The 24,907-nt window shown below is 17.1% G+C and overlaps 9 protein-coding genes across 9 annotated transcripts; 4 read left to right on the top strand and 5 right to left on the bottom strand.

The window, feature by feature from the left end:
- Positions 1–1,903: 1,903 nt before the first annotated feature.
- PADL01_0501400 (conserved Plasmodium protein, unknown function) lies at positions 1,904–3,670 on the top strand (the record flags this gene model as incomplete). The annotated part of the gene is made up of 1 exon (XM_028685367.1): positions 1,904–3,670. The coding sequence occupies one exon, from the start codon at positions 1,904–1,906 to the stop codon at positions 3,668–3,670; it is 1,767 nt and encodes a 588-aa protein (XP_028536873.1).
- A 441-nt stretch (positions 3,671–4,111) lies between these two features.
- PADL01_0501500 (conserved Plasmodium protein, unknown function) lies at positions 4,112–7,502 on the bottom strand (the record flags this gene model as incomplete). The annotated part of the gene is made up of 8 exons (XM_028685368.1): positions 4,112–4,144; positions 4,262–4,378; positions 4,483–4,584; positions 4,725–4,799; positions 4,958–6,471; positions 6,589–6,804; positions 6,917–6,988; positions 7,055–7,502. The coding sequence occupies 8 exons, from the start codon at positions 7,500–7,502 to the stop codon at positions 4,112–4,114; spliced, it is 2,577 nt and encodes an 858-aa protein (XP_028536874.1).
- Positions 7,503–7,695: 193 nt separating this feature from the next.
- On the bottom strand, positions 7,696–9,017 carry PADL01_0501600 (conserved Plasmodium protein, unknown function; the record flags this gene model as incomplete). Its single annotated transcript, XM_028685370.1, has 2 exons — positions 7,696–8,246; positions 8,381–9,017. 2 exons carry the CDS (start codon positions 9,015–9,017, stop codon positions 7,696–7,698), a joined length of 1,188 nt encoding a protein of 395 aa, XP_028536875.1.
- A 936-nt stretch (positions 9,018–9,953) lies between these two features.
- On the top strand, positions 9,954–10,367 carry PADL01_0501700 (DnaJ protein, putative; the record flags this gene model as incomplete). The annotated part of the gene is made up of 1 exon (XM_028685371.1): positions 9,954–10,367. One exon carries the CDS (start codon positions 9,954–9,956, stop codon positions 10,365–10,367), a length of 414 nt encoding a protein of 137 aa, XP_028536876.1.
- A 409-nt stretch (positions 10,368–10,776) lies between these two features.
- PADL01_0501800 (mitochondrial inner membrane TIM10 associated protein, putative) lies at positions 10,777–11,369 on the bottom strand (the record flags this gene model as incomplete). The annotated part of the gene is made up of 3 exons (XM_028685372.1): positions 10,777–10,852; positions 11,063–11,163; positions 11,298–11,369. The coding sequence occupies 3 exons, from the start codon at positions 11,367–11,369 to the stop codon at positions 10,777–10,779; spliced, it is 249 nt and encodes an 82-aa protein (XP_028536877.1).
- Positions 11,370–12,506: 1,137 nt separating this feature from the next.
- On the top strand, positions 12,507–13,841 carry PADL01_0501900 (50S ribosomal protein L28, apicoplast, putative; the record flags this gene model as incomplete). The annotated part of the gene is made up of 5 exons (XM_028685373.1): positions 12,507–12,608; positions 12,794–12,845; positions 13,008–13,117; positions 13,196–13,317; positions 13,439–13,841. 5 exons carry the CDS (start codon positions 12,507–12,509, stop codon positions 13,839–13,841), a joined length of 789 nt encoding a protein of 262 aa, XP_028536878.1.
- A 448-nt stretch (positions 13,842–14,289) lies between these two features.
- On the bottom strand, positions 14,290–15,909 carry PADL01_0502000 (4-diphosphocytidyl-2-C-methyl-D-erythritol kinase, putative; the record flags this gene model as incomplete). Its single annotated transcript, XM_028685374.1, has 1 exon — positions 14,290–15,909. One exon carries the CDS (start codon positions 15,907–15,909, stop codon positions 14,290–14,292), a length of 1,620 nt encoding a protein of 539 aa, XP_028536879.1.
- A 1,342-nt stretch (positions 15,910–17,251) lies between these two features.
- Positions 17,252–20,194, top strand: PADL01_0502100 (conserved Plasmodium protein, unknown function; the record flags this gene model as incomplete). The annotated part of the gene is made up of 1 exon (XM_028685375.1): positions 17,252–20,194. One exon carries the CDS (start codon positions 17,252–17,254, stop codon positions 20,192–20,194), a length of 2,943 nt encoding a protein of 980 aa, XP_028536880.1.
- A 1,459-nt stretch (positions 20,195–21,653) lies between these two features.
- Positions 21,654–22,580, bottom strand: PADL01_0502200 (serine/arginine-rich splicing factor 12; the record flags this gene model as incomplete). Its single annotated transcript, XM_028685376.1, has 1 exon — positions 21,654–22,580. The coding sequence occupies one exon, from the start codon at positions 22,578–22,580 to the stop codon at positions 21,654–21,656; it is 927 nt and encodes a 308-aa protein (XP_028536881.1).
- Between the last annotated feature and the right edge of the window lie 2,327 nt (positions 22,581–24,907).

Raw genomic sequence — 24,907 nt, forward strand, 5'->3', positions numbered from 1 at the left:
TATTATATTAAAAAAATAATTTTTGAAAAACGTCACGAGAATATTTAAATATGTTGTATTATTTTTATATATTATTATTTTATATATATATTATATATAGATATAATATATATGTATCATAAAATAAATTAATATATAAAAAAAAATATAAAATTTTTTCTTCTATATATGTATATATATATATATATATATATATATATATTATATATAATATATATAATAAATTTAAGAACAAATATTTTAAATATTTATTATTAGAAGTCCAAGACCTATACTTTTATTATAATTATATTATATATATATATATATATATATATATTCAACTATAAATTATTTTTTTTATATTAGCAACACCGCATGCAAATAAAAAAAAAAAGTTAAAAAAATATATACTATAAAATATATAAACATATATAATAAATATAATATATATAATAATATATTTTTATAAAATCCAACGTCATAAATAATATATAAAAGGTAAAAAAAAAAAAAAAAAAAAAAAAAAAAAGAAAAAATTAATGTAAAAGCTTTTATGATATTTTTTTATAAATATATTTATTTTATTTTGAATTTTGTTCTGATGGGACTTATTTTAACATTTGTACTTTAATATTCTATAACTAATAAAATAAATTTGGGGAAGAAAAAAAAATATATATATTATATATATATTTATATTTATATAATAACAACTACAATAATATAAAAATAGGACATATATATTTAAACGAATAAAATTTATCTATACCTTTTGTAGTTATATATATATATATATATATAATATTTTTGTCATAATGAAATTTTATAATATATATAAATAATATATATATTTATTTTTATAATTCTATGTCATAAAAAAATAAAAAACAAACACATTCTTCTAAACATATTTTCTTTTTTTTTTTTTTTTAATGAGGATAATTTATTTTTTCGTACACAAATTATAATATATATGAAATGATAAATAATTATTTGCATATATGTTTTTGAAGAAAAAAAAAAAATATATACATATGTATATATATATATATATATATATATATATTTATGTATATATAATTTTTTTTTTAAGTACACATTTTTTTTTTATCATATATTTAAATATATACATAAAAAAAAAAAAAAAAAAATAACCCATAGTCCATATAATATCCTACAGGGTACCCTTTTTTATTTGTAGAAAATATTTTTTTAAATGTAATATATAAGATATTTACCTAATATATATATATATATATATATATATATTTTCCTAAATATAAGATAACGAATGAGATCAAATTGTACTCTTATAAATATATAATATAATATTAAAAATACAAAAATGTTATTCATATAGATATTTAAAAAACTCAATTTGAAAATCATATATTTCTTATCAATTCTTATGTTTTAAATCCCTTTTGTATCTCATTATTTTACCTATTTGATTTTTAAAAAAAAAAAAGGAATAATATCTATACGTGTATATTAAAATGTAGCTATATATATATATATATATATATATATATATATATTTATTTATTTATAATATAATTCATACAAAATTATTAATTCATACAAAATTATTAATTCACACACACACATTTATATATATACATTTATACATTACATACATATAATAATTTTATTGTACACTTATAAAAGAACATTACCAAATATATTTCCTATTTCTATGTAATATATATTCATTTATTTAAAAAAAAAAAAAAAAAAGTCTACAATTGCAATGATTTATATAATATTCACATATATATAATATTTATACATATGTGCGTTTACATATTATTTATTCATTTATTTTCAAAAAAAAAAAAAAAATGTCCTCCTTTTTCCATATTCTGAATATTTCTTTTTGGTTAGTACAATATTTAACATATAACAATATCGTATAATAATAATGGGATTTATAAGCTTGAAATATTTGTCCTTGTTCTTCATGTCCATTTTGTTTTTTCATTCTTCATATAAAAGGTATTATATTAAATGTCACGATATATATATTAGTAATATATTAATTAGTAATTCTTCTTTTATATTTAATAAAAATATTTATGTATACAATATAATAGTTAATGATGAAGAAATTAACATTAGCCCATTTTTAAATATATGGGAAGATTTTCTATATAAAAATGAATCTTTAAAAAGTGAACCTTTTTATGAAGAAAATACCTTAGAATATGTTAACAATATATCACAATCTCTTGAAAGAGATGAATTATATTTAAAGAAATATTATATTCATATAAATAATAAAAAAATTAATTTTTATGATATCCCTTATACTCTTTCTCTTGAACAACATTATGAAAATAAAAATATTACAATAACTATATTTTATGAATATATTAAAACATATACTATTAATATTATTAGAGAAAACAAACATATTAATGATAATTTCACATCTTATTTTTATCTAGATAATATACAACTATTTAATGATGAAACGAAAGAATATATACCTTTAAATAAAAAATTTAAATATAATGATCATTTCTATTATGCAAGTGTAGACGAAAAAGTACATACTATACTAGTAAAAGGTTTATGCTTTAATAGTCAGATGTATGTAAAGGACAATGAAATATATGATAATTTTCTTTTTTTATTAAATCAAAAAATATATAGTAACGTATTAATTATTGAATGTAGACGCTATGAATATTATGATGACCAGTCAGCTATAGTACAAAAGAAAAAAAACAGCCATTTGTTGAATAATTTTTTAAAAAAAAAATTAAAATCAAAGATCATATATAATAATAATCATAATAATGGAAATAATGAAACTGTAAAAAGTAAAAAAGGGATATATGAATATATACAAGATGTTAAAGATAAATATCAAAAATATTTATCTCCATATAAAGAAGAAAATGGACAGTATCCAGTTCAAAGGGATAAAACAAAAAGTACATCAAATGATAATATGTATATTAATACATATAATAATACAAATCACAACAACAACAATAATAAAAATAATAATCATAATAATTATAGTAATAGTAGTAGTACTACTAGCAGTAGTAACAGTACTTATGATATATATAAAGACACATACACCTTCGAAAAAAATTCACATAATACTAAACAAAATAATTCAACATATTTCAATGATTATAATATAACAAACAAAAATAAGGATAATATTATATATCCACATATATCTAGTAGAAATACATCAAATAATGAAAATTTTAAAGTTAAAAAAATATATAGAATATTTTATTTTATTAATATTTTTTATAATATAAATATAGAAATAACAAAATATCTATATAATATTATAGAAGGAAATACATGCATCTTAAATTATACAAAAAACAAAAAAAATGATTTAATAATTAATGAATATATATGTAATAATTTTCAAAATTATATTTCATCATTCTATTTTGATATTAACAATAAATTATTTGCTTTTATAAAAGTAGATAAACAAAAAAATATACAAAGACTTCTACATAATTTTCTTGAAACATCATTTAACTTTTCATCAAACATATATTTATATATTCAATCTTTTAATGATCAACAAATTATTAAAATCAATTTCAAAACAAATAAATCATCTATTCTATTCTATACTAAATGTATTGTTATTCTTTTAGTCTTATGTTCTATTTTTATATTCATATATAACTTTTGCTCAAACTAAAAAATAAAAATATATATATATATATATATGTGTGTATGTTTTTTTTTTTTTTTTTTTTTTTTTTATTGTGTTATTTTTACTTTTACAATTTTTAATATAATAGATTAAAACATAATAAACATATATACTATACTATACATTCTCAGAATAATACTTATATATATATATTATATATTATTTGGATTTACTCATTAATTTTAAACATTTTACAAGTGTATTAAAAAAAAAAAAAAAATTAATACCAAAAATATTATATCACACTTGTGAAGGTTCATTCAACAAGTGTATATTTTAAATATTATTATGACGACATTAAAGTATATATATATATATATATATATATTTATTTATTTATTTATAAATCTTTATTATGTCCTCATTATTTAATTATAACAATTATTCATTACATATTTTAAATAAATAACATGAGAACCCTAATTATTAATAACTTCCCTCAAATTCTCTTAAAAAATCCTACACACAAAAAAAAAAAAGATAAAATAAAATAAGATATATTTTCAATATATACACACACATAATATCTTTTAAGTGAAATGTCCTCTTTACTTTTAAAAGATCTTATCATATTACATATATACAATCTTTTAAATTCTTCATCCTATTAGTAATGCATATCTTTTCTTTTTTGGATCGTATGTCTTCACATAACGAAAAGATAAAATCTAATGAGTTTTCCAATTCTTTCTTCTAAATATGTTGATATGTAAAAATTATATAAAATATATACAACACATAGAATATATAATATATTTAAATCTTTTCTTCTTCTGTAATTCATAATTTTATATTACAAAGGTCAGTTTTTTAGATTTTATATTTTCCAAATAATTGTTTCTTTCCTTTTTCATTTTTGTCATTATTTCCTTTTGAGTATTTATTACAACATCAGCTGTCTAATATATAAAAAAAAAAAAATAAGTAAATATATAAATAAATAAATAAATAAATAAATACATATATATATATATATATATATATATATATATATATATAATCATACACCATATAACTCTTATACATTTTATATTATTACGTATAATTTTTGTTCAGCATCTAGAAAGGCTTTCATAAAAAAACTCATTTTCTTTATCTGATCGTCATCTTTCTTCTAAGAATGAAATATTTATATTTATTAAATATAAATTATTTACATTTTATTTTATTAAATATATGTATATTTTTTCCATAATAAAAAGTAAATATGTATATATTATACACACATATATATAAATATATATATATATATATATATATATATATTTTTACATCTGTGATGTTAATTATGCCACTGTGATTGTCTTCCTTGTTATGCTCCAGTTTTATCATCAATTTTGTTGAGCTGTCTTGCTTTTTAATAGAGCTATTAAATTTTTTAAGTTTTTCCTTTAAAATATTATTTTCATTATATAATTTTATTAAATAATTATTATTCTTCTGTCCTGCTTCGTTTGTATTATTATCATTTTTATGAATATCTTTTCTTGTTATTTTATATTTTAATGATTGTATAATTTTTATATTATCTAAATTTTCGTTTTTATATTTCTGAATTTCTTCTTCTAGTTCTTCTAATGTTTTATTTTTTTTTTCTATTTCATTTTGTAGATTTAATAGCATTTTATCTTTTTCTTGGATTTCATTTTTGTATATATCGTTTTGTCTCACAAGTGTGGCTATCAAATCATTTTGTTCTCCACACATTAAAATGTTTTTATTATTATTATTGTCATCCTTGTCATTATTTTTATTCTTTATATTCTTCTGCACTCTTGTAACCATCACTGCACTATCTGTTAGACATATTTTTGTGTCTATCATTTGACATAAATTTAAATAGTATATACTTTTATATAATTCATTATCATATGTTTGTTCGTTTATAAAAATGGTAAAATACGTTTTTGTATTTTCAAATATAAGTCGCACGAATAATTCAAACATATGTGTATGGAAAATAATATCCTTTTTATGATATATCATATGATTCTTTTTTTTTTCTTTTTCATGTAATATATTATTTTTATTCATGTAATTATCACTTGCATAATTATATTTTTTTTCCTCTCTTTTATTTACCATATTAACCAAAAAATTAATATTACTCAGTTTAACTTTTTTATATTTTTTTCTCTTCCATTTTTCTCTTTTACAATTTTCTAAAAATGATTTTTTTTTTTTATTCTTTATAAAAGATATCATTTTTTTTTTTAAATTTAAACCCATTTGACAAACTTTTGAATTATTAAAAGGAAATAAGAATGTTGTATAATCATTAATACCTTTTAAATATTTTAAAATTCTTTTATGAAATAAAAATAGTAAACATTTCTCATTATTATTATTATGAAATATATTATCCTTATATATATTACAAAAAGGAAAATTAATTAAGTAGACAAACATTTTTTTTTTCTCATTTGTTAAAATCATATATTGAAAAATAAAGCATATATTATATATATCTCTTTTATATAATATATTATTATTATTATTATAAATATATTTAATAAATTTTTTTATTATCTTTTTTATACTATTTCTTAAATTATCCTTTGTTTTTATTTTCTCCTTAGATGGTAGATTATTACAACAATGAGGATATCTCAGATTTTTATAATCAAACGTTTTTTTGATAAAACATCGATGGCAAAATGTCACTTTCTTATATCTTCTTATTTTTTTTGTTATTTTCTTTTTCTTACATTTTATTTTATTCTTCCATCCCAAGTCAATAATTCTTTCATTTATATATAACCACGAAGATAGATATATTTTTATATCTATAAATAAAAAAAATAATAATAATAATAATAATAAATAATTCATACTATCTATTAAAATATGACAAGCACAATATTTTATATACATATATATATATATATTTTTGTTTTAATTACATTTATATCCCATTTTCATTATATAATCATATATATCAAATATTAAACCTTTTTTTCTTCTCATACAATCATCTATATCTAAACTATTTTTATATTCCTTATCAGATGTATCTGTAATATGTTCATATTTTTTAAACACCTCGTATGGTTTCTTCACTCTTTTGTCTTCTTCAAAAATACTGCACTTTTCTACAACTAATTCATTTTCTCTCTTATCTATAAATTGTAAATATAACATCTTAATTAATAAACATCACACAATAAATAATATTTTTTTTATTATTAAGTGTATCACATGTATTAATGTTTTATAATTTCAATCTGTTACATTTGTTGTAGTATTTTGTAAATAAGAAACCATAGAAGAACACATTTTTTTCCTGTTTGTTGGTGTCTACCCCTTAAAGAATATGTACACATATATATATATATATATGTATTTATATATATGTATATATTAATATACCTGTATTTATTATAGTGCTATTTTTAAATTTTTTAATATTTTTCCCAATTGTTTGCAATAAAATTCTATAACTTGATTTAGGACATCCATCTTTTTTATTAAAAGACAAAATATTATTATTAAGATGAACATTCTTATTATCTACTTTATGCACATTATCAAAATTATTTTTATTATATATCATTTCATCATGTATTAAATTTTTTATTATTTTTTCCTTTTTCTTTTTTTTAACCTTTTTCTTCGTTTTATTTAAAATGTAATGTACTTTCCATTTTTTTTTTATCATATAAGTTTTATTCCTACAGTCATATAAAACATATTTTATAATAATCTTTTTATTAAATTTATTTATTGTAGGTATAAGTTTTTTTTGTATACCCTTTTTAGCTTTTATATCATTCTCCTTTTTGCAAATATACAAAAAGATATTTATATTATGATTCATCTTTAAATATATGTATATAAAATATATATATATTTATATATTTATATGTATTATTGTTAAGTATACTTATTTATAACAAAAAATATATATATATATATATATATATATATATAATGAAATAAAAAAATAATATTATTTAAAAAAAAAAAAAATTCTATATAATATTAAAAAAAATATACACTTATTATCTACATCAATTCATATTACATATTTCAGATAAAAACATTTTCTGTTCCTCGTTATAAAAACTCTTAAACGTGGATATATCATTTTTTTTTTCCTCTATAATTTGTTTTACACAAATATTTTTTTTATATAAAGAAAATATGAATTTATAAAAATCTTGGGCATCAAAAGTGTGCATAAGCTTTAAACTCTTCTTTTTTAAGCATTCGAAAAAATGTAGATCTTCAAAATTATATTTATAAAATATATAACATAGGGAAGATAATAAATGGGCATCATTTATATTATCCATATTATATAATATTTTAGGATACATAATTTCACACACTTTATTATTCATTATATCTAAGTTATAAAAACTATTTAAAATATTATTCATGTCTTTTATATTTAACTCGTATAAAATATTAGGTATGAAATTCATCATCTTTTCAAAAAATTCGTTATAGTTATTTTTTTTTAACCTCCTGCTTAATATATTCAGCAGAACAACAAAAGAGGGACCCCTCATTTGAGGAATTTTATTTTCTATGCATTTCACACTTGCCACATATACACCTAAAATAAAAATAAATATAATAATCATACATAAATGATATGTATACATATAAATATATACATATAATATATATATATATATATATATATATATATATATATATATATGTTAATTTACTTTTTTTTTTTTTTACCTGTATCCTTGTTATATAAATGGAAGGATTGAAGAATCAGAGCAAAATCAGAGGCATTTAATAAATGCAGACTTTTTTTAACCCTAATACTATATATTTGCCAGAAGGATAATTTTTTTGTTAATGGTAAAAATTCTTTCTCAGATGTAGTTAGAATATCGTTCTTATAAATATTTACATTATTATTAATATTATTATCATTATAAATATTACTTTCATTATTAATATTACTTTCATTATTAATATTACTTTCATTATAAATATTACTTTCATTATAAATATTATTTTCATTTTCAATATTATTCATCATGTCATCTTCATTTTCTTCATCTAAGATATTTTTTTCTTCTACATGATATTTCCTTTTCTTTTCCATTCCTTCATATTTTTTAAATGAATAATTCTTTTGCTCTCTATTAATTTTATCTTCATTTTTCATACCACGAATTAGTTCAATGGCTGTACTTCTTAATTTATTCACATCAGCAAATAATAATACATTTTCATACTTATGATTTATTTTTTTTAAAACAAACTTTTTATATTTATAAATACTATCACTACTACCACTATAATTAGGCATACACAATCTCCTTCCAACACCCCCTCCATATTTTTTACAGTTTAAAAATATCATATTTATATCTTCAAAGGGGTCAGGTTATATTAAAAAATATGTGGTATATATAATATATAATATATAAATATTAAATTATATACTTCATTTCTAAATATCTAACGAAAAAAAAAACAATTTCTTATATCATCCTTGTATGTTGTGATATTCAGATATATAATATGAATTTAATAATCTATCTAATGTTACACAAAAAATATTTACATGTATAAATATATATATATATAAATCCTTTCAACATTTTAAAATTTGATAAGCTACCAAAAAAAATAAAAATATAATATAATAATGGCAACCTATATTACTATAACAAAAAAAAATAATAAAATAAAATTACGAATAAAATATATTACAATAATATATTAATATTATGAATAATTCAAACATTATTTCGTTTTTATGGGAACATATATATTCATATTATGAATAAATAAATAAATATATATATATAATATATATACATTACATTTTGTATGCATTCATATATAAGGAACTACATTTTTTCTTTATAAAAGTAATTCATTTTTCTTCATTTTAATATAATATTATTTATTTATATATATTGAAGGAATCTATAATCCATTTGAAGAAATAATAATAAGATATATATATATATATATATATATATATATATTGTATAATATATAGTTTTATATTCTCTTTTAAATAAATTATATATTAAAAAAAGATTGAAGGAAATTTTAAGATATTCATACTTTTAGTGCAAAAAAAAAAAAAAAAAAAAATATATATATATATATATATATATGTTATAATATAATAAAATTTTGTAATCTTTTTGAAATATAAAATTAAGAACTATCATTTAAAAAACAATTTGTATTCCTATATATATATATATATTTTTTTTTTATTTAGTGTTTATTTATTTGTTGAGAAAATGTTTGTGTTAACGGAAAAATGAGAAATTACGAAATGAACAACGATCCATATTTAATTTTGAAGGTTGAAAAAAATTGTGATATAGAGACTGTAAAGAAACAGTTTAAGAAACTAGCTGTTATATATCATCCAGATAAATTAAAACAAAATTTAATAAAAGAAAAATCAGATGAGAAAGATACTATAGATTTTGTTACCTTAATATGGGCATATGAAGAAATTTTAAAAAATATACAAAATCAAAATAATAATACATGTATATCTCAAACATATGAAAATGCTTTAAGTATTCATAGAAAAGATTTAGAATATATAAAAGAAGAAAATACATTTATCTATTTTTGTAGATGTGGAGATTTTTTTATTTTTAATGAGAATTTATGTTATGAATATTATGTTATATATGTCTGTCAAAGTTGTTCATCATCAATATATTTAATCCCATAATTAATAAGAGACAATGAATATAAATTAATATAATTAAATATAATATTATAAAATAATTGATCTTTTTTTTTTTTTTCCTTTTTATATCTTTTATTAATTATATATCCGATATTATACATTTGTTTTTATTTTATTTTAATCTTAACCTTATTTTGGTATTCTTATATATATTCTATTTAATAAATTACATATATTTTGTATTTATTATTATTTTTTTAATTCAAACAAGTTATCAATATATATATAAATAAATGAATATATATATATATATATATATATATATATATATATATATATTAAATCTAATTAACAATAAATAAAAATTATCATATTAAAAAAAAAAAAAAAAAAAAAAAAAAAAACTTATATATTTTTGTTTTTGTCTTTTTTTAAATATTGAATTATTAACTTAAAAATTTGTATCCATATTTAAATTTTGGGAAATTTCGGTAGACGCTTTGGTTACAATAGTATGTGTTTCGTACCTAAATAAAAAAAAAAAAAAAAAAAAAAAAATACACATATATATATATATATATATATATATATATATAATTAAACTATTAATACAATGTGAGAAAGTAAACAAAATATAATTCATCTATAAATGTTTATATAATAACAAAGAACAAATATATCCTTCAAAAATATACATACATATACATATATATATATATTTTTTTTTTTATGCTAACATTCTGTCCATGCATTTTGCTAAACAAATTTGCTCATTTTTTCCCATCTGTTCAGAAAATTTCTGACCAAAACATTTATCAAAACATGTCTTTCTTACTTGCTAAAAAAGAAGAAAGGAAATATATAAACACATATATTATGTTCTTAATTCACATAAAACATACATACATACACATATATATATATAATATATTGTTTTATTTGCATATTAAAAATTCATATATATATATATACATTGTTTAAAATCTGATATATCATCATCCCTAAAGCATTTTGAGCATCTTCCATGTTTCTTTGATTATCCATAATTTCACTTTAAAGAATGTATAATATTTTTATTTTTAATTTTGAATTATTCACTAAAAATTAATATATTTTTCATTATACATATATATATAAATATATATATATATATATATATATTTATTTATTTAATATACAATTTTCTTGTTCTGATGAAACCCAGGTTTATATTATATAACAACAAAAAAACCCTAGTTTTTTTTATAAGGTTATAATAAAAAGGTACTAATTTAAAACATTAACAAGAATTAAAATAAAGTACAAAAATAACAACTTTTTTGTTATACAAATAATTAATATATATATATATATATATATATATATATATATATATTTATTTATTATTTTTTAAAAAGATAAAAAAAAAAAAAATTCAAATATTTAATTATTCTTAAAATGTAAATTTATAATTATGGAACTTTCAATATTTTATCATAATATAATTATATATATATATATTTTTTTATGAATTCATCTTAATTTGAAATATACTTATTAAACAAAATATTATTTAATAGAAAAAAATTATTAAGGTATATATTAATCAAAAAATATGTAATTAGGCCAGAGAATTTATCAGAAAAAAGTAAAATAATAATATAGTGTATAGTACGTATTATATACATATATTATATATATATATTATATATTTTATATAAATATATTTTTTTATCTTAAATATTTTATTTTCCCTTATTATTTATTTTATTATTATTTTATTTTTTTTTTTTCTTCTGTATTTTTTCATTTGTTTATTATAAAAAATAATATAATATTCTTTAAATCCGAATAAAGTGTAAAACAAATGAGAATTCGTTTAAAAGGCTACTTATATTTTAAGCCATTGTAATATATAATAATACATAGTAAAAAAATTCTTTTTTGTTTTTGTTTTTTGTTTTTTTTTTTTTCATTACTATATATTTTTTTTTAATATTAATATAATTACAAAATGATGTTGACATATCTATAAAGATTTTATTACAATTTGTTTGTTTATTTGTTTTTTTTTTTTTTTTTTTCTTTATTTTTTTGTGTGCGTGTGTATTTTTTTTTTTTTTTCTAAATGATAATAATAAGAAAATAAGATTCATTTATATCTTCTCCTTCCTTCAAACAAAAAAATAGAAAAAAAGAATAATGCAAAGCAAAAATAAAATATATAAATTAATAAAATATGTATATATATTATATATAACAATTCACTCTAACTTTATATTTCCAAAAGTCATATTAACTCAGGTAAAAATAAAATAAAATAAGAGAAGTATAACCATATCTTTTTATGATGATGTATATATAATGTTTTAATGAATCACATTTATTTTAAATTGTCTATTAGGAAAACATAAATATATGTACACATGTATATATCACATATATCATATATATATATATATATTTATTTATTTTTCTCTTTACAATAGATTAATAAAAATGGAATGAATAATATATTAAAATATCCTAATTATTTTTATGGTAATAAATTGAAAACCTTTAAAAAGAAGACAATATATATATTATATCCATGTATACATTATTTAATTTTATCCAGTTACCATAATACTACATAACATTTTAATTTTATATATGTTATCCTTTTTACTTTTTAATTTATATTCCTTTTCGTTTTCCTTATAGTGATATCTTTATTTAAAAAAAATGTAATGTTTAAGAATAATAATAATCTTAACAAGTCAGTTACTAAATTTGCACTGAATACAAAAAAAAGGCACAAAGAAGCTCTAGCGGTAAAACAAACAAGAAAATAAATACGTGCCAATATATATAATATATATATATATATATTTTTTTTTTTTTTTGTGTAGATAAGAAAATATAGAATGACAGGACCCTCATCCATTAAAAAACATTATGGATTTGGAGCTCATAAAAGAATTAACAAAGTGACTATGTTACCACATAAAGAAATAAAACTACCCATAAGAAGGTAAAAAAAATAAAATGATATATGTCATATTATTTTAATTAATTATAGTGTAATACCATCATATGTTTTCATACACATATATATATATATATATATATATATATAATTATATATTTATTAGGTGTGCTATACTTGGAAAAATGGATAATTGGAATGCTCGTAAAATTTCAAAGTCAGGTGTAAGAACTCACCGAATTCAAAGACTCAATTTAATAAACAAAAGAATATTTTTTGAGGAAGAAAATCGTTTTATAAAAATGAAAGTAAGTGCCAAAGGATTAAAAACTGTCAAGAAATACGGATTAGCATATTGCATTAAGAAATTCAATTTAGATTTTAGTAAAAAAAAATACGATGCAGGATATTCATCAAGAAGGAGAAAGAAAAAAACACAAGAATTAAATCAAAATAATAATGAAGATACAAATATTCCTAATGAAAATACTCAAGAAAATGTTGAAGAAGTTGATAAAATTATGGACAAACTGAATTTGGATGATAAAAAAATACATAAAGATTTATAAATATAAAAAGACAAAATTAATAATAATAATATATATATATATATATATATATATATATACCATATTCCCTTTATATACATCATTTACTATAACTGTTATTTTATTTTTATAATTTTTTTAATAAACCTTAAAAATACCAATTTATTTAAAATATTCATATTTTATTTTTTTTTTTTAAAAATTTTAAAATTATTCATAATATTAAATGAAGACATATATATATATATATATAATGATAATATAAGACAAATTAAAAAAATTAAAAAAATAGTAAAAAAAAAAAATTTTTTTAAAGTAAATAAAAATATGTTATAAAGATACAAAAAAAAAAAATATATATATATATATTTTGTAATAAACATATATATAAACCTATTTTATAAGGATATATATATATATATATATATATATATATATATTCATACATATATATATATTTTTACAATTTTCACTTGAACTCATGTGCTAGATTGGTAGGGTCGTACCAAGCATTATGAGCTTTTCGCAGAGCATCACACAAATAAACCCTAACATTCATATTAAATTTTATCTTTATATCGTTTATTAATTTTTTAATTCCTTCTTTTTGAAACGATGAAGAAATTTCATGGGTCTGACTTTTTTTGTTTGATAATGCAAATAGAGAAGACCCACTTCCACTCATGGATACAACATCAAAGATATTTTGATTTCTTAAATATTCTTTTAAATCTTGTAACTTTTTAATTAAATAAAATGCTGAATGTTCTAAATCATTAACAAATAAATTTTGTAAATTATCTCTGTTATCTAACGGAATAAAAGTGTTGGCAAAATTTTTTTCTTGTTCTTCAATTTGTTTAATTATATCATCATTTTCTGGTTTATTTATTAAACATTTTAATAAATTCACTGGATTATATTGTATTATTTTTTTATAGTCTACATTTTTATATACTAATTTTGATGATAAGCCATCATCAATTTTAAATAAATATATATCTTTGTCTTTTATATTTGCTTCAATATTTTTTAAATCGGTTACATTATTCCCTTTACCACTACAATAAGCAAATCCTGAACTACTAAAAAAGGATATATCACTTCCTATAGTTTTTAAGAAGTCATTTTCTTTTAAAGGATCACCTTTAAAATATTTATAAAAATTATTTTCTAAGAAATAAAAAACTGTAGCACCATTAGATGAACCACCACCAACACCACTAAATATTGGTATTCTTTTATTTACATGTATTAAGAATCTTATTCCGTCACTTATATTAAATTCTTCTCTATATCTTTTTAAAACCTTAATAATAATATTATCATCATTTAGAGGGTAATGTTTATATTCATATGCTAAATTTTCATGTGCTTCAATCATTACATCTTCTTTCATATTTTTAAATAAACCTTTATCATTCCTATTAAATTCATCTATTTTATAATCTTCTTTTAATGTTTCATTACCTCTATTTTCATCTTCTATTCTTACTGTTGTTAAAAAATCTCCAGATTTGCATGGGTGTAAAAAATGTCTTAATCTATTTTGATCTTCTTTTTTCAAAGCTCTTATAAAAATATCATCACCCAAATTTAATGAATGCATTAATGTTGATAGTTCATTATATGTTTCTTTTTTTTCCTTCAATCTTAAAAATAAATTAATTTTTGCAGGAGAGAAATATTTTGAATCATACCAATTAGGACGATCACCTAATACATCTAATAATAATTTCTCTATTTCTTTATTATTATTTACAACATTATTCTTTTCGACATGATCCTTATTATTTAAATGTAAATATCCAAATGCTTTCTTTTTTTTAACATTACATATATTTTCACCTCTCTTTTTATTAAAGATAATATAAAATTTGTTATTATTTGTTCTACAGTTATTACATATTATAAAAAAAGCTTTTTTTTTTAAATTATTATGTTTCCTTTTCCTTTTATATTTATAATCATTCTTTATTATGTATCCTTTTTCTTTGTTTAAATTATGTTTTGTTATCACATGGAGAAAAAATAAATGTGTACAAAAAAAATAAAATAAAACATATTTTAGGTATAACAACAGATTCATAATATTTAAGAAACAAACAGAAAAAAAAAAAAAAAAAAAAAAAAAAAAAAAAAAAAAATATAATATATATAAATATTTATTTATATTTATAATATTCCTAGTTTGATTTAATTTAATATGTATTTAGTTACTTCTTTACATTTTGAAGAACTTTACTAAAAAAATGTATAAGAATATTTTATTAGATAACCTTATGTGTAATTTAAAAAATAGGAACTATTAATCATATAATATATACATATATATATATATATATATATATATGTGCATATTACCTACAATTATAAATAAGCTGAAAAACTTTTATTTATAAAAAAGATTTTATATTATTTTGCTTTACTGCTTTAAATAATTTATATAGAAAAAATTTAATTCTTTTCTCCAACAATATTAATAATATGGAGAGTGAAATAGTATATATGATATTTTTAAAAATGTGATAAAATATAAATAATATATTTACATGTTTATATGACCCTTCTTAATGAATAAGCTTTACACATCATAAAATATATATATATATATATATATATATATATATATATATAATATATATATATTTAAAGAATATTATGTTTGATATTTATTATTACCATATATATTTTTATATTATAAAAATATCAGAATATTATATAAATAAATCTTAAAAGATCATCATCTTAAATATTATATATATATATATATTCACATATATATTTTTATATTTTTATATTTTTATAATACCATAATATTTATTTTGTTATATATAAATATTATTGCATATAATAATTATTTTCATCCTTTAAGATAAATTTTTTTTTTTTTTTTTCTTATTATTTCATATTGTGTGTCTTTTTTTTTTTTTTTTTTTTTTAAACATTATCAAGAATATATATTTTTTTTTTTTTTTTTTTTTTTCATTTGGAAATTTAACATTATATATTTATAAAAAAAAATAGCAGAGATAATATAATTAGATATATATATATATATATATATATATATATATATATATTAATGAGAGACTAATGAATAAATATATATATATTTATATTTATATATTGATTTGTTTATTATAAAAGATATTATATGTTTTTATAATCATTTTCAAGAGCTTATAATTTATATATAGTTAAAATATATTTGTGATATTTGATATTTATTTAATTATAAAAAAAAAAAAAAGAAACAACTGTATTTATTTATATAAATAATAAATATCTATATGTTTGTGATTAAATTATATTTTATGTTATGTGTATGTTGTGTCGATAAAAATAAATAAATATATACACATATATATATATATATATATATTATCATTATATTTACAATCCCAGGTGTGCTATAAATTAAAAAAAAAATGAAGGTTAAGAATACTTCCTGCTTACGCACGAATAAAAATAATGTGGATGACAAAAAAAGTGATAACAAAGGAAAGGATATAATAATAGAAAAAGATGCAAAATTAAAAGAGAAAATGTTCAAATTAGATTATACAAAAGAGGATATTTACAGTAATAAAGAAAAAGAAAATGATAAAGAAAAGAACAATATAATGAATGATAAAACAAAAAAGAAAGACACCAAATTAATAAATATTAATCAGAACAATTATGATTATAATAAAGAGGAAAATAAAAATAATATAAATGTTCTAAATGAAGAATATAAAAATAATCATACTATAAATGGACAAAATATAAATACAATTAATGTACCACATATTGATAATAAAACTATCGAAAATAATATAAAAAAAATAGAAAGCTCAGTTAATCAATTAAACGAAATTGAAGAAAATATTATGAAAGATATCAAAGAATGTGATACATTTATAGAATTTTATGATAAATCAAAAACTCTTTTAGACTCTAAAGATTTTAATAGTGATGTAGGAAGAGAAGAAGAAATTGATCAAATTAGAAAAATATTAATCAGGTGTTCTAATAAATTACAAGGAGAAGGTATATTCTTAACAGGACCAAGTGGACAAGGTAAAACATATAGTATATTCTATATAATTAATGAAATAGCTATAGAAAAAGAAAATAAAAAAAAAAAAAACTCAAACCAAAACAAAAATAATAATATTAATAATAATAATAATAATAATATAAACAAGAACATTAAAAATAATAACAAAAGAAATAACAACAGTGTCAATAAAAATGAAACACAAACTGATAAAGTAATGCAAAAATATGAACATATCGATTCTTCCTACTTTTATGTTTCATGCTCAAATTGTGAAAGACCATATGATATTTTTGTAGATATATTACAACAAATTATGAAGAAAGACAAAAAAGATATTTTAAGTAATATAAAAGAAAAATATCATTTGAATGGATTAGAAGAAGTAAAAAAATTATTTATCAATTATACTAGCAAATTAAATAATTTAAAAATTGTTATTGTAGATGAATTAGATTTTATTGCTACTAGAAATGTTAGATTAGAATTAAAGACAAAAACACAAAATAGAAATCAAAATGAAGATGTTGTAAAAGCTTTATTTGAATGTGTTCAACATCCTAAAAGTAAAATTATTCTAATAGGTATTGCCAATAGTTTAGATTTAATAAAAGATTATAATCATATGAAAATTAATCGAATTATATATAAACCATATAATGAAAAACAATTTATGAATATTATAAAGAATAAGTTAGATGCACTAGAACAAGAATTGGTCAATAAACTTTTTAAAGGAGTATCTTTAAATGTACATGTTAGACAAATATCAAATCGTAACGGTGATATACGATCATGTTTTGATGCTATATTAAGAGTATTTTCAGACAAAATTATAGATCTAGAAGAAAGAAAAAAAAACCTAATAAAATTAAAAGAAGAAATTATGATGAATCAAATATTTAATAAACAAGAAAAAAGAAATTTGTATCTTTTATTAAATGATGAAAATATTGTAAAAGATATAAATACAAGAAGAAACCATGCTTCCAATGAACAAGATAATAAAAATAATGATAAACAAACATGTACAAAAAAAAGAGGACTAAATCATTTGGACCAAGATTTGTCATATAATGAAAGATCAAATGAAAATAAAAATGATCACAATTATTATAATACTAGTCCTAATAATACAAGAAAAAAAAGTAAAATAAATAAAGAAATAAATATAGATGATTCATCAAATATATTTATTGACAATAATTATCTTAAAAATGATACTACTATTGATAATTTTTTCATTGAAGAAAATATTACACCTATGCCAAATCTGAAAGATTATACAAATGATAATGGATTCTATAATAGAGCAAAGTATTTAAAATTTACAGATTTAAAAAATGAATCATCCTTTGGATATGAAACATTAAGAAAAGAAGTTATAAAAATACAAAATAATAATGAAACCTTGAGTGAAATATTAATTAGAAAACATTTCCACACAAATAATCATAATAAAAATAATAATAATAATAATAATAGCAATAATAATAATAATAATTATGAATATAATAGTGATGATAATAGATCCTTTTGCACCTTCGGGGATTATACACCAAAACAATATTATGAAAGTCCATTTAAAGTTTTATATAAAAATGAAATAAATAATGAAATGCATCAGTTTGAAGATAAAGAAGATATATTAAATAATATTGATATCGAGAAATTATTAACATTTGATGTAATTATTAATAATCAAATACAAAATATACAACACAAATATAATACTTATTCATCATCAAATAATAATAATAATAATGCAGTTATGATTACAGATATTAAAAAAATTACAGATAAAATACCATTAGAAGAACATAAAGATATTCTTCTAAAAATTAAAAGCTTACCTTTAATACAAAAATTATGTTTATATGCATCTTGTAATGTTGTTAATGATACACACTTAAATAATTATCAAGATGAAGAACATGAACATTTATTAAAAAATAAAATTCAAAATATTGAAATCACATATACAGATATACAAAAAGGTTTTAGAAACTTATGTAGTAACCTATCAGAAACGAGTTATATTAAAGATATTCTAGAAGGAAATACTATGGATCAATCTATTGAACATTTTGAAGAACTTGGTATATTAATCAATTCAAAAAAAAATCAAAAAATAAAAGAAAAAAAAAATATTAAAGTACCAAAAGGTTTAACTCCAAGATTTGCTAATCTCAAAAATAATAAAAACTTCTCATCACAAAATAAATTAAATTCTATATATTATTTTAATCTTCCTGTATCTGTTATTAAGCAAACATTAAAGGAAATTTCTTCTATCCTTTCAAGTCTAGATAGAAATGCAAACTTTTAAAAATAAATAAATAAATAAATATATATATATGTATATATATTTTACCTTTATATTAATTAAATTATCTTATTATAAAATGCACACTAACATGTCCACACTAGAAAAAAAAAATATATGAATTTTACATGACAATATATAGATTTTATATCAATCATATTGTAAATATATATATATATATATATATTGGTGAGTGTTTAAAAATATTTATACACTTTTGATATAAGACAAATTTATTTTTAATAATTTTATTATTCCTTTTTTTTTTTTTTTTTTTTTTTTTTTTAGTGTTATATATTTAATTATGAACAAATAAAAAAATTATTGACAAAAATTAGTATATTTATAAAAAAAATAAAAAATATTTATATATATATATATATAATATAATAAATAATAATATATGTTTGTAATCAAATAAATAAACAAATATATTTACATATCAACGGATTAACATTTTTGGGGATACTTAAAAAAAAAAAAAAAAAAAAATTATACTAAAATATAAACTATAATATATATATATATATATATATTATATAAGTTGAATAAAGCCATAAATATTGTAAAAATCCTAAAAACTATATGATTTCAAAATTTGTATCTCATAAATAAAAATGTTCTCATTCATAACAACATATTTCTATAATATATATATTCCCTGTCTATTCATTCTATATATTTTTTTTTTCTATAATAGTTTTCATAAAAAAAAATGAGAAAAAAAAAAAAAAAAAATCTTGAAATGTTTACTTTATATTACCGTTTTGAAAATTCATTTCATAAATATTATTTAATATTTTTTTTTTCGTCAACAATTTGTCTTGATATTATTACAAACACTATTACATATGTTAACATATAATATATATATATATATATATATATATATATATATAACTTGTACTTATATATATAGAGTCTTCTACTTGTGTTTATATCTTATTTTAATACATTTCTCTCTTCACATTTCACATATCACTTAATATTTTTTATTTTTGTTTTTTTTTTTTTTTTTTACTCTTTCCTTCGTTTATTAAATTGATAAAAAATATAACTTATGCGATATATTTTTCTAATTAAAAAAAAAAAAAAAAAAAAAAAAAAAAATATTCCTCTTTCTATACATAAAATGTTGTAAGTAGAATATACAATAATATATAAATAAAAACATATATATAAATATATATATGTTATAAGTGATATATATTAAAAATTTTATTAATTATCAGTAATCCAAATAAAACCCAAAGGGTTTGAGAAAATGAAAAATTAAAATAAAATGATATAATATATAAGACATATAAATATATAATATAAATAATTATGAAAAAAAATAATATGGAACATACAATATATATATATATATATATTTATGTATGACTGTGTTTTATTTTATTATATTTTAATTTATATTATTTGTTTATATTTTTTGTGATTAATTATAATTATGTTCTCCATTTTAATCATAAATTTCTTCTTCCTCTTCTTCATTTTCTTTCTCCTTTTCTACTTCCTCGTCATCTTCCTCTTTTCTTTGTTCACTTCCTTTCCATTCATTTGAATTATCTCTTTCACTTGTATTATCATTTTTCTTTTTGGTATCATCTTTTTCTGAATTAAAAGAAATAGATCTAGACACTTGTTCTTTTCTAGAATGTTTACTTGAGTTTCTGGTTTCATCACTATAATCATCGTTACTATTATTATATTTAGATTTATAATTTTCATTTCTTTTGTCATATCTACTAGTTCTTCGACTAGTACTTCTATAAGATTTATCATATCTTCTTTTATCTCTATATCTTGATGTATTATTACGATATTCTCTTGATCTTCTACTTAAACTTCTATCATGATTTTTATCACGATATCTGTCATAACTTTTCATGTGATAACTTTTTCTATCTCTATAACTACTCATTTTTCTATCATAACTATTTCTATATCTAAATCTTTCTTTTGATCTTTCGCGTCTTCTTATTTTATCTCTTGAATGGGATCCATATCTTGAATTTGATTTAGATATATATCTTCTTCTTATTTTATTATCTGGATTTTTTCTATATGCATATCCTCCTTTTTCTTTATATCTCATATGTCTTGGATCTGATCTTCCTTTTTGTGCTACAAAAACTTCTATTCTACTCCCATCAATGTCTGAACCATTCATTTCTTTTAATGCTTGTTCAGCATCCTTTGCATCATAAAATTCGACAAATCCAAAACCTCGAGGTTCTTTTGTATAATAATCTATTGGTAAATATACATCTTTAATCGCTCCAAATCTTTTAAACTTTTCTCTTACAATTGATGGTGATGTATCAAATTTTAATTTTCTTATCAATAAGGACATGGGTTGATTCTTCTGATTTATATAAGGCCCCATTTTTTTTTCTTTCTTTAATATATAAATAAATAAATGAATACAAGTATGTATATATATATATATATATATTTATTTATTTATTTATTTATATTTATATTCTATTTATATTATTTTTCCTGACTTGTTCATATTTTTTTTTTTTTTTTTGGATATACTATATATGCAAAATATATATATATATATTGCACACATATAAATATATATATTTATATTTTGGTTGACAACTTTACATTAAATACTATTAATGTGTTCCAAACCTTTATACTATTATATATATATATATATATATATGTTTATATATTTAAAAAAAAATTGAACTTTTAATTCTACATATATGTATTATATATGTATGGTGGTGGTAATTATTATATCTTACTATAAAAAAAAAAAATACATATACTAGCGATATATAAAATATATATTATATTAATTATATAATATGTACATGCTACAAATATATATATAATCAGATTATACTAAGAGACTACAAATTTCTACAATATATAAATAATATGTATATGATACAATATATAACAATTTATTAGTTAACATAAAATACTTTCTTCCATTCAAGCACTCTTCCTTTGTAACCATTTATATAAACAGTTTAATAATATATGTACATATAATAGTTTACAATTCAAAAATAAAAATAAGAAGAATTGATAAAAAAAAAAAAAAAAAAAAAAAAAAAAAAAAAAAGAGATCTATTAAAAATGAATGGCTTTTTAACGGTAAGAAATGTTATGATATAATATAATAGGTTTATTATAATAATATATATATATATATTGTTAATTTTATATTAATTTATTTTGTACATTTAATATATAAAGTATGTTTTTCACGTGTAAATATTTCTTCATATGTACATTTTTAATATATATCTTACTTAATTATATATATATATATATAAATCTTTATTTTAATATATTCCTTTGTTTATATATTTATATTTTATTCAAGTATTTTTAATATTCTTATATAATGCAATTAAACTTTTCATCTATTTTAAAATGACATTTTTCCATAAACTTTTTATACTATTTTATTCTTCATAATTATTGGCTTAATTTTTTTTTTAATTTTTTTTTTTTTTTTTTTTTTTTGTTCATGACAAATTTAATATATAAAAAACTAAAATGGATATTACATATATAATATATATATAATATTATTATATTATATATATTATATATATATAATATATATAAATATATATTATTAAATAAAAATAATTTCAACAAAATATTTTATTTATATTATATATTACTTGCAATAATATGGAAATATATGTATATTGAGTTGAATACCTTTTTTTTATACTATGATATATATAATATTTCAAAATTATAAAATGAAAAAATATTTATATATATATATATTTATATTATTTTATATAATATGAACTCCTGAAGAGGAAATCGTAAATTTTTTGATTATATAATAATTTTATTACTTCTTTATTTTCTTAAATAACATATTATAATGAGAAAAAAAAAAAAAAAAAAAAAAAAAGAAATAATAAAATTAAATACAATACAATAAAAAAAACACGAGCCTTTTTTATAATATTATATTATATTATATAATATATATATATATATATATATATATATGTATATAATTTTTTTTTTTTTTTTTTTTTTTTTTTTAAAGAAGAAATGAGGGTCTTTAATAGAATTTAAAATATTTAAAATGACATAATAATTATATTATATTTTAAAACAAATAAAAAAAAAACATATGTATTATATATATATAACATATCAATAGTAATAGAATATTATATTTTCGTTATTACAAATTGTAAATATATATATCTTTTTGTTAACGATAATTTTATATAAAATATATATTTATAATATATATATTCCTTTTAATGTATAATATATTTGATATAAAAATTATATATGATATAATTATTCCATATAAATTCCTTAATTATGCTAAAAGGAAAAAATATCACATATATTTATATACCCATAAATAAATACTTTTTAATTTTTTCTTTTTTTTTTCTTTTTTTTGAGCTTTAATATAAGGAAAAGGACAAAGGATATTTACTTGTACCTAACAATCATACTTTATAAATTCAAATTGTGTATAGAAAATTCATTTAAAAAAATATATAAAATAAAAATCATTTTAATAATATTTAAAAAAATGTTTTATCAAGTTTATCTTGATTCTCTTAAATTGGTTCTTGAATAAATTTACAAGTCTATTTATTTTAATTTTTTTCTCCTTCCATTATATCATAATAAAAAAACTACTATCACCAAAATAAAGTCTTTTAATAATTCACACATATATAAATATAATAT

The sequence above is a fragment of the Plasmodium sp. gorilla clade G2 genome, assembly GCF_900097015.1.
Source record: "Plasmodium sp. gorilla clade G2 genome assembly, chromosome: 5".
Taxonomy (NCBI): domain Eukaryota; phylum Apicomplexa; class Aconoidasida; order Haemosporida; family Plasmodiidae; genus Plasmodium; species Plasmodium adleri (nom. inval.).